This window comes from Tricharina praecox, assembly GCF_024521635.1.
Source record: "Tricharina praecox strain CBS 144465 chromosome Unknown BZA05scaffold_13, whole genome shotgun sequence".
NCBI classification, from domain to species: Eukaryota; Fungi; Ascomycota; class Pezizomycetes; order Pezizales; family Pyronemataceae; genus Tricharina; species Tricharina praecox.
Window position 1 is genome coordinate 310,058 of NW_026250415.1, and position 15,212 is coordinate 325,269.

A 15,212-nucleotide genomic window follows, 5' to 3' on the forward strand; every position below is an offset into this window, starting at 1 on the left:
AACGTCGAACATCAGACATCATACATCACAATCACATCAGACATCAGACATCACATCACTCGTCCGCACGACCTCCCATGACATCCCATCCCATCCCACTGCACTGCACACCGTGTTCCAACATCTTCACATCTTCACATCTTCACGTACCCCCCCCTCGGGGAGCAAGTATGGGAGCAAGTAGGTACGGGTATTATCTATTGTCTCATCCGTTCAGTACTTAGTTGGGTAGTTATATTCCCGCCGTTACGCGCTCGCGCCCGCCCTCTTCCCGACCGAAACAATCGACGGCAAGTCTTTACACTCAGTCGTTTCGTTAGTATTCAGGTCGACGACCCTAACGCCCTCGAGGGTGAGTAGACCCGTCGTCAGCGGGACGAAGCTGAGCTCCGTTGTGTGGCAGGCCGAGGGCATGAGCGGGCTATGTTCCTGTTAGAATGATCCAGCTATAGGGGGTGGGGTAGGGGAGACGTACCCGATTCTGACATCGTGGACCAACGGGACGAGTTCCGCGGGTTCCAGGTAGCGCGACTTGTGCGACTGGTAGACCATGGACTCGTCGATGACGGGCTCGGGGGGGTCTGCGCCCGCGGGGGTAGCCGGCAGTGTCTTTCCGTCGCCCACACGCTTGCGCTTCGGCGGGATGAGCAGCGCGAGCTTCCGGGTGCGGCTGGACCGGTTGACGACGAAGACCGACCACGTGAATGTCTCGCCGACGTACACTCGCGACGGTCCAGTGAACGTCACGGTGAGGCCTTGTGTGCCCCCGTCGGCTATCGATGGCCCGTGGCTCTGTGAGAAGCCGCGCACGTCCATGGGCGGTGTGAAGACAACGTTTGGGGAGGGGAGGGGGGCGGCCGCAGGATATCCTGGACGGATGCCGGATGAGGCCTGGACTGTGGCGCCGTGGACGATTGCGCCGAGTGATGGGGGTCGGTGGGCTCGCTGGATTCCCGCGTGGGGGGAGAACACCGGAGGAGCTGAGGGTGGTGCGAAGTCTACTGTTGTCGTCCAGTTCGTGTAGATTTGTGGGTGGCAGGTTTCAGAGACCAGTGCTGTGGCTTTGAGGCTGACCGATATCGCTTTGACTTGTGAGCCTGGTGGTGGTGTTTGCGTAGGCGTCATCTCGCTGCCGGTATCTATCTGTGTCAGGGTGTAGAGGAACGTCATGTCGTCGCGCGGCCGACATGTAACCGGCAATGCGGTGGATGGCGAATCCCCGACCAATGTCGCCTTGCCCCCGTCTACGGTGATGTCGACGCTGTTGATACTGACATTGCAATCGCTGAATGGCGTAATCTCAAGATCGAGGGATGCGATTACGATGTGCCTGCTACCAGAGGGTATCCGGGAGTATCGCAGGCGAATATTAATCGCCGGATAGATGTTGAACGCCCTCTTCGCCGCATAGCCCAGCGGTCGGATTGCTTGCTGCGGAGCTTGGGTGATCGGGATGACGCGAGATACTCTGTGGGCCGACAAGCGAGGGGACGCCTTAGACACCAAGGGGTCTTCGGCAAACGACTCGAGCAGGTTGACCCCCATGGGATGTCGGGATGTCATGTAATCATCTTCGAACAGCGGTTTCTGTAGCTCAGCAGGCCGCAAGGTAGCCGAGCAGGTGAGGAGCACTTTGGGATTGTTGAGACGGGCTCGTGGATGGCCGAGTGGAACCTGTAGCTTCCATACCGCGAGTCGCGTCGTCGACTCTCCGATCGAGATTCTAGGCGTATCTTTTTCGTTGATGACTGTTTGAAACAACAGGTGCACCGAGTCTTGTGTCCTCCCCGGATGGCCCTGTTGCTGCTTCTGTCCGTCGATCGCCGTGACCTCCAACGAAACGGCGAGGCGGGCGAGGTAGTGCTCGTAGAGCTCGTTGCTCAAAGGAACCAAAATTTGTAGGACGATAAAGACGGGCAGTTCCTCATCTGCGGCAAGATTTATCGGTGTTCAGTCGGAGTGGCCAAAAACGCACGGAGCAGCGGCCGTAGGAAAGGACGAAAGCCTGGCTAACCGTAGAAAAGATGACTCCGTTGCTCAATAGGTGCGACGGCCGCGATATTGGAGACGGTGGAACCCTTAATATCCCCGCCTGCAGCAGCCGTGATAACCTCAGCTATGTCGAGATCGGAGACGTGGGGCACAATCACGTCCAGTCGCGCAGTCTCGGAGATTTCGGTGGAGAGATTTCGCCTGTGGCCGCGCGGAGGGCCGGACATGACTGGCAGCATCGGGTGATGGGGACTGATGCTGATGGACGGCGGGAGTGAGGTCGGGCTCGTGGGAAAGGAGACGGAGGTGAGGTAGACGGTCGACAAGCTTCACGGACGTTTAGGCCAGCCCGGACACTAGCGAACATGCACGCGACGATATCGACCTGTCTTCCTCGACGACTCCTGATTGACCGTGAGCGCCACTCAACCGAAGCACCGGTGCTCTCGTCATGGAATGCCGACTTACAATTTGATACGAAATGTACTCTTCTCTCTCCGAGAATCTCTTTGTCCCTCTTCTCCGGAGTACCTATAACCAAGTGAGATTGTACGTACTTCAGCAGCTACCTATAGCTTTGTCGGAATTTGCCGGAATGTAATATTCAACGAAGGAAGATCTATTGACTGTATTCAGTCTACGAAGATCTAGAACGAAGTGAAGGCCGAAGGACGGAGAAACGAACGAACGGTGGTTCCTTCTCGATGTTTTGGGGGCGGCGAATTCGGGGCCGTGCTTGGCATGGTGTTGAGGGAGGGTCGTGCATGTCGTTGTCGCTTAGCACGGCGTCCTTTCTTTTTTCTTGTCGTTCCTCGAGTCTTGAACGGAACTCCTTCTCTGCTGTCTTCTGTACCGATACCACCCGCCCAGCAGCTCGGCTTCCATCTCTCCTACTCTTCCACCCCCCGGCCCAGCCTCCTGCATACAACAAACGAAATCTATAGTATCACCGCACCCCATCTGTCCCCCCGACACGTCTCTGTCCACGTCTCACAATACCGCAAATCTTATCGGTGCGCGTTTCGACCACTGCGACTACGCGGCTGACTTTGCTCTCGCCCGAACCCAAAGATGTCGCAAGTCTGGCAGGAGGCTAAGGCCGCCGACGGCAAGATCTACTACTACAATGTGCAGACGAAGGCAACCCAATGGACGAAGCCGGTGGAGATGATGAGCACGGCGGAGGTAAGAAGTCCCCCAACCGCGCTGCTTCGCGCTCGCCCGCTGACACGAACATCGCAGAGAGCATTGCAAGATCTCGCCTGGAAAGAACACAAGGCTGCCGATGGGAGGGCCTACTGGTACACCATCCCACCCCTTACGCGTTCGCGTCCCGACAGACACGCTGATCACACTCAATCATACAGGTACCATGCGCAGACGCGAGAGACCACCTGGTCGATGCCCGATGAATATCGCCAGGCGTTGGAGAAGGTGCAGGAAGCGCCGCCGCACGGGCTTCCCGCGATGCCCGCATTCGTCGCGGGAGGCACGCAACAGTTCGGCCAACAGCAGCAGCAGTCCCAGAATACCGAGCGTGCACTTGCGATTCCGGGGCAGCTGATGGAGGCTGCGGCTGATGGTACTGCGAGACCGATGACGTTGCCTGCGTCCATCACTGCGACCGACAAGAACGAGCCCCAGTATAGCAACTTTGATGAGGCTGAGGGTGCGTTCGTGAAGCTGTTGCGTCGTAGCAATGTTGGCGCCGATTGGACTTGGGAGAGGACGATGCGTGCGATCATTAAGGAGCCGCAGTACCGTGCGCTGAAGGATCCCAAGGATCGTAAGGCCGCCTTCGATAAGTACATTGTCGAGCTGAAGCAACAGGAGCAAGAGAAGGCCAAGGACCGCATTGCGAAACTGAGGCAGGATTTCTCTGTGATGCTCAAGAGCCACCCCGAGATCAAATACTACACTAGATGGAAGTATGCAATGCATTCAAATCTCCGACGCTTTGCGTAAAATGCTAATTTCTGTCGTCCAGGACTGCGCGCGTCATGATTGAAGGTGAAACTATCTTCCGTTCCACATCCAACGAAGATGAACGCCGACAGCTGTTCGACGAGTACATTCACGAGCTTCGCAAAGCCGAGCAGGAGCGCGAGCAGCGTACGCGGAAGGAAGCAATTGACGATCTTGTGGGCTTGCTCAAGTCGCTCGAAATGGAGCCGTACACTCGCTGGTCAGAAGCCCAGACGATTATCAAGCAGAATGAACTTTTCCGGTCTGAAGAAAAATTCCAGGCTCTCTCCAAGCTCGATGTTTTGAACGCGTTCGAAAGCCACATCAAAGTCCTCGAACGAGAATTCAACGACAAAAGACAGCGTCTGAAGACCATGAAGAACCGAAAGGAGCGCAAGAGTCGGGAAGCATTTGTTGTAAGTGGCACTGATATACTCCTCATCACTACCGTACAGATCGGCTTACCATTGACCAGGCTCTCCTCAATGCACTGCGCTCAAAAGGTGAAATCCGGGCTGGATCCAAATGGAAGCAAGTGTTCCCCTTGATTAAGGATGACGAGCGTTATCAGAACATGCTGGGACAAAGCGGATCAACGCCCTTGGACTTGTTCTGGGATATGATCGAGGAGATGGAGCGTGATGTTCGCTTGAAGAGGAACACTGTGCAAGATGTCATGGAGGTATGTTTGCTGGAAGCCTTATTCCTTTTACTCGACTAACGTTCATATGTAGGAAAAACGCTTTGATATCACTGAAAGTACCTCTCTCCAAGAGTTTGCCGAATTCCTAAAGAAAGATTCACGCACTGCTCAGTATGACCAGGATACGGCCTCGGTCCTCTTCGATAAGGTAATACTTTTCTCGCCCGTGTCTTTACCTGTGCTAACGATGCATTGCGCAGCTCCGCGAGAAAATCGTTCGACGCATCGAGGACGACCGCTACCAACAGGAACGCCACCAGCGCCGTCGCGTCGATGCCTTGCGCTCCGTCATTAGGCATCTGGAGCCTGCAGTAGAGGTGACGGATACGTATGACAAAATCCGACCCCGCATCGAGAGGACAGAGGAGTACCGTACCCTTGACTCTGACGACCTTCGTCGCACCGCCTTTGACAAGCACATCCGGCGCCTCAAAGAAAAGCAGGAAGAGCGCGACAAGGACCGCGAACGCAAGGAGAAAGAGAAGGAGCGCCACAGTAAACGTCCGGCAGCCGCAGATGAACCCAGCAGAAACGGTGGCTATGACTCCTATCACAAGTCGCGCTCCTCGCGCCATGATCGTGAGCGCTCCAGGCATCTTACTAGGACCCCTGAGCCAGATGCGTATGAAGCAGAGCGCCGACGTGCCGCCGGAGAGCGCGAGAGACAGTACCGTCGCCGTGATAGTTCCGTCCACCGCTCTGACCGCGGGTCCAGGCCCGACAGTCGCCCGCCCCGACACGAGCGAGACCGTAGCTCCCGCCCCGAGAGTGTCTACGACCGTGAGCGACGCGAGCGTGAGGAGGAGCGCGAGCGGCAGTACAGATCGAGAGGTGACGAGGCGCCGAGGGATCGCGATGAGTATCGTCCCCGCCGTAGACGCGGGATGTCGCCTGAAGACGACGAGAGAGACTCTAAGGTACGCCATTCTTTCCTCCTTCTTCTTCTTCTTCCCTGTGCGTGTCCGCCGGCAACGCGCTAACGCCGAGATTCAGAGGACGAGACGTGAGCGCACCCCTCCACGCACCCGTACCCCCCCGCCCAGGGAACGCATCTTTGATGACACCGTCCCGGTCATGAACTACGGTGAGGACCCCATGATGGACTACGGGAAAGACCCGTACTCCGGCCCCAGCAAAGACAGCAGCAGCAGCAGGCGCGCATCGAAAGCCAAGTCGGCGGCGGGAGAGCCTAGAGTAAAGGATGAGGAAAAGGCAAAGGTGACGACCAAAGATGCGGCGAAGACGGAGAAGGAGAAGGACGCCAAAGCCAAGACGGACAAGGAGAAGGTGGACAAGGTGGACAAGGACAAGATGGACAAGATGGACAAGATGGACAAGATGGACAAGATGGACAAGATGGACAAGATGGACATCGATGTGAAGGCTGAGGAGAGCGAAGAGGGCGAAATCGCCGAGTAGCTAGCTAGCTTAGCTTAGCTTAGCTTATCTTAGCTCGATCGGGTCAGGTCACGTGCCGATGACGTGGTGGTGGGGACCAGTGGGGACGAAAAAGTGGTGGGCAGCTCTGTAGCTTTTGCTTTGAAATATGAGGGGTTGTTATGTTAGAGTACAGTCTGTCTGTCACTCTAGGGGGTAGATGTGCTGTTGCTGTTGCTGTGTTGTGTTATTTGATTTCAGGCTGTTCTCGATCGAAAGCCTGGTCGGTCGTTAAAGTACTTCACTTACTTAACTTGCTTAGGGTGTGCTGGCGGATTTGAGATACTTGGCGCAGGACGTAGATGTTTCCTTTGCAGTTTTCCAGCCCAGCAGCCCCGCGGCCCCGCACATGGGAATTTGGGCGAAACATTTGTGATTTGTTTATTCGAAGGATTGGGGCGAGCAGAGTAAGGCAAAGCGCATGGCGCGAGCAGTGCAGCGAGGAAGAAGAGGGCCATGGCCCATGGGAGTCCTCCTCCAGATCAAATCAAACATTATTGGCCCCCCAGCCCTAGCACCAGCGAATTGCTCGATTACGGTATCGATATCTATCTCACCAGCCAGCATTGTAGGTGAGTACTCATCGATATTGGACCGTAGTTAGTGGGCATTTTCCTCAGCTTTGCCACTCCTCTACCAACGGGGTGAACCTGTGTACATACTGCATCCCATTCTCATGGCCAACGGACTGGACTGGCACAGTTCGGACGCCAATCGTGATGTAGGATATGATATATGTATGATATGTATGTAGAGGAGAGTATGCAATCTGCATTCAGGAACCTGTCCGCCCGCCAGCCAGCCAGCCAGAAGAGCGATGAGTGGCGATGGATTGATGGATGGAGGGGCAACCACAGGCAGACACAGATAGATAGACAAAGAAGGGCTTGCGGCCTGCGGCTTAATTAAATATTTGCCAGCCTGGCACTGGCACTGGTACGGGTGGGTTAACCGCACGATAGCCGGTGCGATGGTGGAAAGTCCGAGTAGGTACTGGGAGGTACTAGCTGCAGCTTCGAGACCGACCCGGAGCATATGTAGCAGCATAGGTGCTTTGGAGGCGTGAAAAACTTCTGCTGCTCGTAGAGTAATCTCGGCGATGGGGTTTAAGTACTGAGGTAAGTACTCTACTCTACTATAGCTCGTGTGAGCGAATTGCTCTGGGTTTGAGGCTGGCGGCGGCGGCGGTGGTGGTGGTGGTGGTGGTGGTGGTGGTGGATTATATTAACGAGGCCCCCGGGGATGGCGGAAGAGGGGGAAGCAGCAGCAGCAGAACGCAGCGCAACGCAATGCGGCCTTTGTTTTCCCTCTCCTCACATTATGCATCTAGAGTAGTGGTAGTATACTGTAGGTAAGAAGTAGTAGGGCGGGTGTTTTCCGTTTGCGTGTGCTGTCCGTCGTCGTGGTCCGCAATCTATCTATCCCCCGAGTCGAGAGAGAGAGAGAGAGAGAGAGAGAGAGAGAGAGAGAGAGAGAGAGAGAGAGAGAGAGAGAGAGTGTGTGTGTGTGTGTGGTATATAACGTGCGGATAGGGAGCGAGAAGTGGGAGGAGGCAGGTAATCGTCATCGGCATCCCCCGCTTTCAACCCCTCCCTAACTACCTCCACCTCTCCACCTCATAGCCCCCAGCTCTCCCGTCCACCTGTTGTTTCCACCACCCACCTACCTACCAACCAACCAACGCACCCACAACCACAAACAAGACAAAGCCACACCCTCCCTCCATCGCGATGTCCACCACCACGATCACCACCACACCTCCGGCGGTGTCGCCTCCCGCCGTCAGCAGCGGCAGCGCACACCTCTCACCCGCCGCACTAGAGGAGCAGCACCATCTGCGACACCTGCGGCACGCCCTGACGCTGGCGTGGCAATGCACTCCGACTTCTTCCGCATTCTGTGTCGGCGCTGTGCTGCTGTCGTCGTCGGGCACGGTTCTGTCGACGGGGTACTCGCGGGAGCTGCCCGACAACACGCACGCGGAGCAGGTGGCGCTGATGAAGCTGGGGTCGCCGCCGCCCGAGGGTAGCGTGCTCTACACGACCATGGAGCCGTGCGCGAAGCGCACCTCCGGCGACAAGAGCTGTGTCGAGCGCATTGTCGATGCCGGCGGTATCGGAACTGTCGTCGTCGGCGTTAAGGAGCCGAATACTTTCGTCCAGGGGAATCAGGCGAAGGAGCTGCTTGAGGTGAAGGGAATAAAATATTTGTATGTGCCCGGGCTGGAGAGGGAGATTCTTGTGGTAGCCGAGAGGAGCCATAAGAAGGAGGAGTAGTGGGCGGTGGATGCAGTGATATCAGAATGTGCTCGGTTTTTGTTTTGTTTCCGCAGTTGATTTTATTTTTCTTAACGAGGGATACTCGGGATACTCGGGATGGGTCTATGAATTTAATGACCGAACTGAACTTAAGGAACTGTCTGTCTGTTTGTCCGTCTATTGGCTGTTTGCTCGTTTGCGCCATCCCATTCCCGCGGCTTCAAGCCTCTGGCGATACTCCTCCAATCGCCTACTAACACTCACCCCATTCCACAACTCATCCCCATCCACCCCCCGCGTCAGCACCGGCATCCCGATCTGCTCTATCGCAAAGCTCGCGGCGACCGTGCCCATAGCCGCCGCCTCCACCATGCCCACGCCTCTCGCCAACCCCATCCCGAGCCCACCAACAAAAGCATTCCCACCGCCCGTCGGATCCACGACCATGCTATGGTTCCGCTCACCCCCCTCGTAATACGCCGGTAACCTAACTGCCCCCTCCGTGCCCACAACTAAACACCCCAACTTCCCCGCCCTCACCACCACCGCCCCGGCGCCCGCCTGCATAACCCTCATTGCCAGCACCTCCATCCTCTCCCACTCTCCGCCGGGCAGCTGCGACAGCAGCTCATCCTCCCAAAACGCCCCCAGCTCCTCCCCATTAGGGCTGACCACATCCATGGTGCTCACAGTCCTCAGCATCTCCGCCCGCTGCGCAGGCGTGCACAGATCCGGCACTGGTTCCCACACCGCGATCTGTCCCGCGGCCCCGCCGCCGATAAGTTCACGCCGCAGCCCTGCTGCGCGCGCGGCAGAGCAGATCAGGTGTACGCAACGGGCGCGCACGAGACCGCTGGAGATCAGGTCGATAGCTTCCAGTCGCAGCTTTGGAGTCAGGTAGTGGAAAGCGCGGGTGTCGCTGGAAGCGGAGGGGTAGGAGTTCCAGCCGCGCGTTGTCAGTCGCGAGGTGGAGCGCCGGAGGATCAGGTGCGTGTCTAGGGCTGTGAGTGGTGCGAGGAGTGACGGAGGGAAGTCACGTCCCGCGTCCACAATCCAGCCGATGCGCCGGGATTGCGGCGGCGGGGAGAAGAGGCGTGCGCCGAGGATGGCTGTGGGTGTTAGCTACCTATGAGGGAGGGGGGAGGGGGCATCCACCATATGTGCCCGCGCCGCCGATGATGTCGTCGACTACTTTGCGCGCGGAGGCGGGGCCGAAGTGGATTTGGTCTATCTAGGCGGGAGGTCAGGATGGGATGGACTGGGCCGGTGCGGGACGGGACAGGTGGTGGGTGGGTGAGTGGTACTATGAACATCCCGACTGCTCGCGAGGTTAGTTACCTCTGCCGGCTCATAGAGAGGTCGGAACACGAACGGGTGGTGAAGTCGAGCTCTCGCTTGTCGTCGTCGGCGTCCTCATGGCCGTGATCTGTCTGTTCTGTCTGTTCTGCCATAGCTTGCGGGGAATGCGGGATGCGGAGCGGGCGGGCTCAGAGCTGGAGCTCAGGTCTACTGGAGTTCCGGAGTTTCAGAGCGGCTTGTTTTGTTCGCTTGTCGCCGAACCGAACCACTATGTCGGGTACGCTACGGGGCGCTAGAACGCCGTGGACAAAGGAAGAAAAGTCGCGTCTCAGATCCAGCGGGGGCGGACGGCACAGGCAGATATCGTATGAGGAGAAAGAAGGAAGGAAGGTATGAATCAAACCCACGATGTCGATATATGGGAATGCGGGATATTTCTCGTGTGCGCACTGCGTAGCGTACTGCGTGTGGTTGCCATGGCATTTTATTGCGCGGCGTGCGTCCAATCTCGCTCTTGCGGAATGACGTCGCGCGAGCTCAAGGGGTGAACGGGGCCCCATGGGGGTTTAAAGGGGCTGAGACTTGGGCGAGGTTTATCTCAGCACATGTCCAAGTAGGCAGACTGTAGATACCGGTGCTTAGATAGTTGCTGAAGAACTCACTTCTCAAGCAATCAATCTGACACGGAGGAGAGATCGAGAGCGGGTGTGTTGTACAACCTGAAGTTTAGCTCTATTGTATTGCGTTGTTTTGTTGTTCTTTTCTCTGCCTTCGGAATTTATTTGTTGACACGAGCCCCTCCAAACAAATCAACCGAGACGGACACCAACAAGCACCACCGACCGACCAAACCCTTTTCTTTCCACCTCCACCTCCCTCTCACACTCACACACCAAAACCCACAACCACGTTCACCACCAGAACCACACAACCACAACCACAACAGAACGACTGACCCACCAGTACAGCAGTATCTTGCATTTGCCTTCGCTCGTACATACTCGCACACTTCACACGCTTACAAATTATCGCGCCATTTGGCAGTGTCCAGTCCAACACGGAGATGTCTGTGAAGGAATCACAGGCGTATGACCTGCTGGAACTCGTCCGCGGCCAGGGCGGTGAGCCAGCCCGCTCGCTTTCTTCCTCAGTCCAGTCCGCGCATGAGCTGGGTCGCTGACAGACAGCCACCATAGATGTTGACAAAAAGATCGCCGAGTTCGCGACGGTAAAGGCTCTCGTCAAGCACAATACAGTTCACGTATGTCGTCGTGTCCATTCTTTGTCGCGTCGAGTTTGGTTGCACGGAAAGGAGGAGGGGGGGAGAGGGGGGCCAAGGTTGGCTAACGGGTGCGCTTTTTTTCCTTCGCGCAGGCCGCCTCCATAGACGCTCTCTTCGAAGCGTGTCGCGTGGGCGCGATCTCACCCAACAGCACCCTTGGCGCACACGCCCTATCGTGTCTCGGACACCTGACGAAACGAGTATCGATCCAGGACCCGTCGCGTTTGCGAGCGCATGCGCCGAGCACACTGCCACTGCTCATCGACAAGCTGGGGGATGTCAAGGAGCGGAACAAGACCGTTGCCTTGGCGGCGATCATCGATACGTACAAGCATTGCCCGCAGGAGGTCGAGAAGGCCATGAAGGAGTTGGGGTTCCCGAGCAAGAATGCCCGCGTGCGCCTGGAGTCGATAAGGTGGCTCGCTCAAACCAATGCTCTCAATCAGGCTTTTTCGTTCAAGTCGTACACGCCACTCCTGATCGGCATGCTTGAGGATCCGAATGAGCCGGTCCGTGAGGCGGCTAAGAATATCGTGGTGGAATTGTTCGCGTATGTCACCCCCGACGTCCCACCCCCCGGTTGCTGACCAATGGTTTCTGACGGCGGGTTCGTGAAATAGTTCTGCGCCGGAACACGCCAAATCGGACGTTAAGAGAGAGCTGCAGAAACGGGGCGTGAGGAAGGGAATTGCAAACTACATCGTCTCGCAACTCGGCATTCCCGGCGGTGCGCCTGAGGTTCTTTTACAAGATGGCCAAGAGGAAGAGGCGGCTCCATCTAGTGCCGGCGGACGCGGCGCGGCGGCGAGCATCAGTGGTAGCATGGCATCCTCGACATACGTGATGAGCCTGCCTGGGGCTGAACTCGAGGAACTGCCACCCATGTACGTCAACACGAACCGGGAGTTGGAGGACATCTTTGATGGCATGATTCCACCGTTCGAAGGCAAGGAGTCCGAGCATAACTGGGTAGCGAGAGAGGGCAACGTCCTGCAGATGCGGAAGATGTTGAGAGGAAACGCATATCGGGACTTCCAGATCACGTTCCTGGCTCGAATCAAGTCGTTACTGGACGGAATCCTGAAAACGTTCAACTCGCTGCGAACTACGACCTCGACCATGGGAGGTCAGTTCATCAAGGATCTGGCCATCATCGCGGGTCCGGGCATCGATAACATGGTGGAGATTCTCTTGGTCAATGTCCTCAAGCAGTGTGCGAACACCAAGAAATTGACGTCGCAGCTCGCAAACCTGGTGGCGTCTACGCTCTTGGCCAACGTCTCGTACCATCCGAAACTGCTTCAGCATGTGTGGAATGCGTGCCAGGACAAGAATGTGCAGCCCAGATCCTATGCCCCAGGGTGGATCGCGGTTCTGCTCGAGACCCATATCGACCACAAGGCGCACATCGAACGTTCAGAGGGTGTTGAGACCTTGGTGAAGTGCGTCAAGCGAGGTCTGGCTGATGCCAATCCTGGTGTAAGAGAGAACATGAGGAAGACATACTGGAAGTTTGGTGCGATATGGCCCGATCACGCCCATGCGTAAGTATCCTCCGCTCTGGTTCTCGTACGGATAACGTGCTGACCTCCGTACAGTTTGATCGAAGGCCTCGATGGTGCCTCCAGAAAGCTGTTGGAGAAGACCAACCCTGATGCTGCTGCCCAACCTAAAGGCGGCGCCTCTACCCTTCGCCCACCTCCGGGCGGTCGGAGTGCCACTGCACCTGCCCGTCCTTCCATCAGAGACGCAATTCTTGCCCAGAAGAAGAGCAAAGGAAACCTCAAGTCCCAGATGACCTCTGCAGAGGTTGCCAGCCGAGCCATCTCGCCGCCACCTGCAGGACCTACCGGGTTGGCTTCCGCTCCTGTACGCAGGCCCCACATGAAAGCTAGACCAGCGACAGCGAATGACAATCAGGCGGCCCGTTCCGCGAGCCCAATTCCGGGTCGTGCGTCGCCGGCGCCGACGAGTGGTACGAGAATTAGATCAGGGACGTCACCCGCCCCGGGTTCTCCTCCTAGTGCGCGTGTCCGTGGAGCTACACCCGCCCGCGCTCAGAGTCCGCTCGTAACGGGTCCCCGGAAACTCACCGTCCTAGAACAGTTGAACAGCCCCGATTGGAAAGTTAGGGTTGAGGGAATCGTTGTGGTAGCCTGCATTCTCGCTAAGCGTTCACCGCCTGATTACGAAGGACAGAAGATGCCAACACTGCCTCCGAGTGATATCTTTGCGCCAACCCTGGCCAAGCTGTTTAACGATCCCCAGTCTGAGGTTGTCGAACATTTGGTTGCCCCTGAGGTCCTAGCGGAACTTGCGAAGGTAGTGCCAATGGAGCAGATTATCCCGAAGGTCCTTCTGCTCAGTGAAGGGGATGACGAACAGCATGCCCAGCCAATCAATGCCTCAACGATGCCCGCCTTGAAGCAGCTTATGACGGATGTAGAGGCTACAGACTTGCTCCTGAAAATAATCCAGGGAATGAACTCTTCAGGTGTGCTCACGAAGAAGCTGGTACCCGGATCATTCACGCCAACACAGAAGCGGAAGATCACTCATGGTAGTCTCATCTGGATGAACGAGCTTGCCGAAAGATGTGTCAGTGGAATACCAAATGTGTTTTTCACCGACAGAACCAGCTACAAGCAGATCCTCAACCGCTTCGTTCAGATGATGTCCACCATGAAGCCGCCGAATACCCAGATGCTGACCACCCTGTTGAAAAACCTGCAACGTCTGGACGAGGAGACGTTCAACAAGACGCTCGCCACGTACGAACCGGCGATTGCGAAGGAGCTCCGAAGGGCGTGGGGACTCAACGTCGAGGAGGATGAGTCGATCATCGTCGAGGAAAAGGTGGCCGATGTCGAGCAGGTGTTGGGATCTGTTCCTGAGGTTGGAGGAGCGGTGCCCAGGTCGCGTCCCGAAAGTGTTCATGTCCCACCTGCGCCACGACCTCTCACGCCGCCGCCGTTGTCTGCCGGTGCCGAGGAGGGCCTCAAGGATCTTCCCGCACTGCCGGCTTCTCCGGAAGCTTCAAATGACCGGAGAGGTCGCCAGGACGAAAACCCCGCCATCAAGGTCTACCAGGACCCAGTCATCGAGTCTAATGGTGCTGTCGCCACTACCGCCCCGCTCGAGCGTAGCACGCTGGCCACCAACAAGGAGTGGCAGAACTACGGAAAGCTGAATACGTCGGCCAACTCTCCGAAATCATCTGGAGATTCTGGAAGATTGCTGCAGTCTCTCATCGTGAAACTGCAGAATCGTGACATGGATACCCAAGCTTTCAGGAAACTTATTGGTGTTGCACGCGAGAACCCGGTCAGGGAACCGCTACAGGAAGCGAACCACGATGGTGCGCATGATATCTGGCAGGGAGGGTCGGTGTTTAGGGAGCTTCTTGTGACGCTGCTCGAGTACCTCATGGCCGAAGACATTGAGCCCTCGAGAGCGACCGATCTCAGGGTCCAAGGCCTGCTGGTTCTCAAGCAGCTGCTATCGAAGGCCGCGCCCTACTTTGACCGGCACGAGGCCGAGATCCTGACTACGCTCATTTCGCTGCGCGGTAAATACCCACAACACTCGCAGATCACCACGGCCATCGAAGAGATATCCGAGGAGTACTTAATGGTGGCCGACCCAAAGGTTGGAATCACGGCGATCTTGGACCTCAACCTGCCCGCCAGCAAGCCGACGTATAGACCGGCGACGCAGAGCTGGTGCATGAGCCTGCAATGCCTAGCTGCTCTCGTCGGTGCGTCGAAGTCGTCAGCACTCGAACCGCAGTACATGCGGCTAGGCCAGTTGGCTCTTAAGGTATTCCGTCCTGCTTTCCGTCGTATATTGGCAGTCTTACTGACAGATGTGATGTTAGTCGCTCAACGATGATGACTCGGAAATCCGCCGGTCGTGCGTGACGATGTGTATCGAGATGCATAGCAAGCTCAACGACGACGAGAGACTGTTCGACGAGATCCTCAAGGGGATGAAGTCGGGGCATCAGAACTTGCTCGCGTACTACTTTACGAGGAGAGAGACGGAGAGACAATAACAGCAACTGGTTTTCTCTTTTCTTCCACACTAACTTAGGCGCTTCTTTTCTTTTCTATTCTTTTTTCTTCTCTGTGCATTCTTTGTGGTTTTGTATTGCAAATCCCTGCTGTGGGGAGTTTTAGGTATACCTTTTTTTGTCTGGATTGTTTTTTTTTTTTTTTTTATGTTTTCTCGTCGTTTGCAGTTTGGCTTGTGATCAAAAGTGGGGATTACCTATTGG

General features: G+C 56.4%; 5 protein-coding genes across 5 annotated transcripts; 3 read left to right on the top strand and 2 right to left on the bottom strand.

Annotated features, from left to right (window-relative positions):
• Positions 1–246: 246 nt before the first annotated feature.
• Positions 247–2,219, bottom strand: BZA05DRAFT_337857 (TRAPP trafficking subunit Trs65-domain-containing protein; the record flags this gene model as incomplete). Its single annotated transcript, XM_051480871.1, has 4 exons — positions 247–421; positions 476–773; positions 876–1,928; positions 2,015–2,219. The coding sequence occupies 4 exons, from the start codon at positions 2,217–2,219 to the stop codon at positions 247–249; spliced, it is 1,731 nt and encodes a 576-aa protein (XP_051339082.1).
• An 844-nt stretch (positions 2,220–3,063) lies between these two features.
• BZA05DRAFT_338062 (uncharacterized protein) lies at positions 3,064–5,640 on the top strand (the record flags this gene model as incomplete). Its single annotated transcript, XM_051480876.1, has 7 exons — positions 3,064–3,177; positions 3,235–3,293; positions 3,360–3,920; positions 3,980–4,373; positions 4,433–4,639; positions 4,692–4,808; positions 4,861–5,640. 7 exons carry the CDS (start codon positions 3,064–3,066, stop codon positions 5,638–5,640), a joined length of 2,232 nt encoding a protein of 743 aa, XP_051339083.1.
• Positions 5,641–7,537: 1,897 nt separating this feature from the next.
• Positions 7,538–8,512, top strand: BZA05DRAFT_399063 (cytidine deaminase-like protein). Its single transcript, XM_051483761.1, has one exon. It carries the CDS (start codon positions 7,828–7,830, stop codon positions 8,371–8,373), a length of 546 nt encoding a protein of 181 aa, XP_051339084.1. The 5' UTR covers positions 7,538–7,827; the 3' UTR covers positions 8,374–8,512.
• Positions 8,513–8,532: 20 nt separating this feature from the next.
• BZA05DRAFT_445273 (Ribokinase-like protein) lies at positions 8,533–9,806 on the bottom strand (the record flags this gene model as incomplete). Its single annotated transcript, XM_051486984.1, has 4 exons — positions 8,533–9,464; positions 9,511–9,586; positions 9,660–9,673; positions 9,728–9,806. 4 exons carry the CDS (start codon positions 9,804–9,806, stop codon positions 8,533–8,535), a joined length of 1,101 nt encoding a protein of 366 aa, XP_051339085.1.
• A 639-nt stretch (positions 9,807–10,445) lies between these two features.
• BZA05DRAFT_399072 (clasp N terminal-domain-containing protein) lies at positions 10,446–15,162 on the top strand. The gene is made up of 6 exons (XM_051483762.1): positions 10,446–10,775; positions 10,851–10,915; positions 11,029–11,486; positions 11,557–12,480; positions 12,535–14,755; positions 14,814–15,162. The coding sequence occupies exons 1-6, from the start codon at positions 10,718–10,720 to the stop codon at positions 14,988–14,990; spliced, it is 3,903 nt and encodes a 1,300-aa protein (XP_051339086.1). The 5' UTR covers positions 10,446–10,717; the 3' UTR covers positions 14,991–15,162.
• The last annotated feature ends 50 nt before the right edge of the window (positions 15,163–15,212 follow it).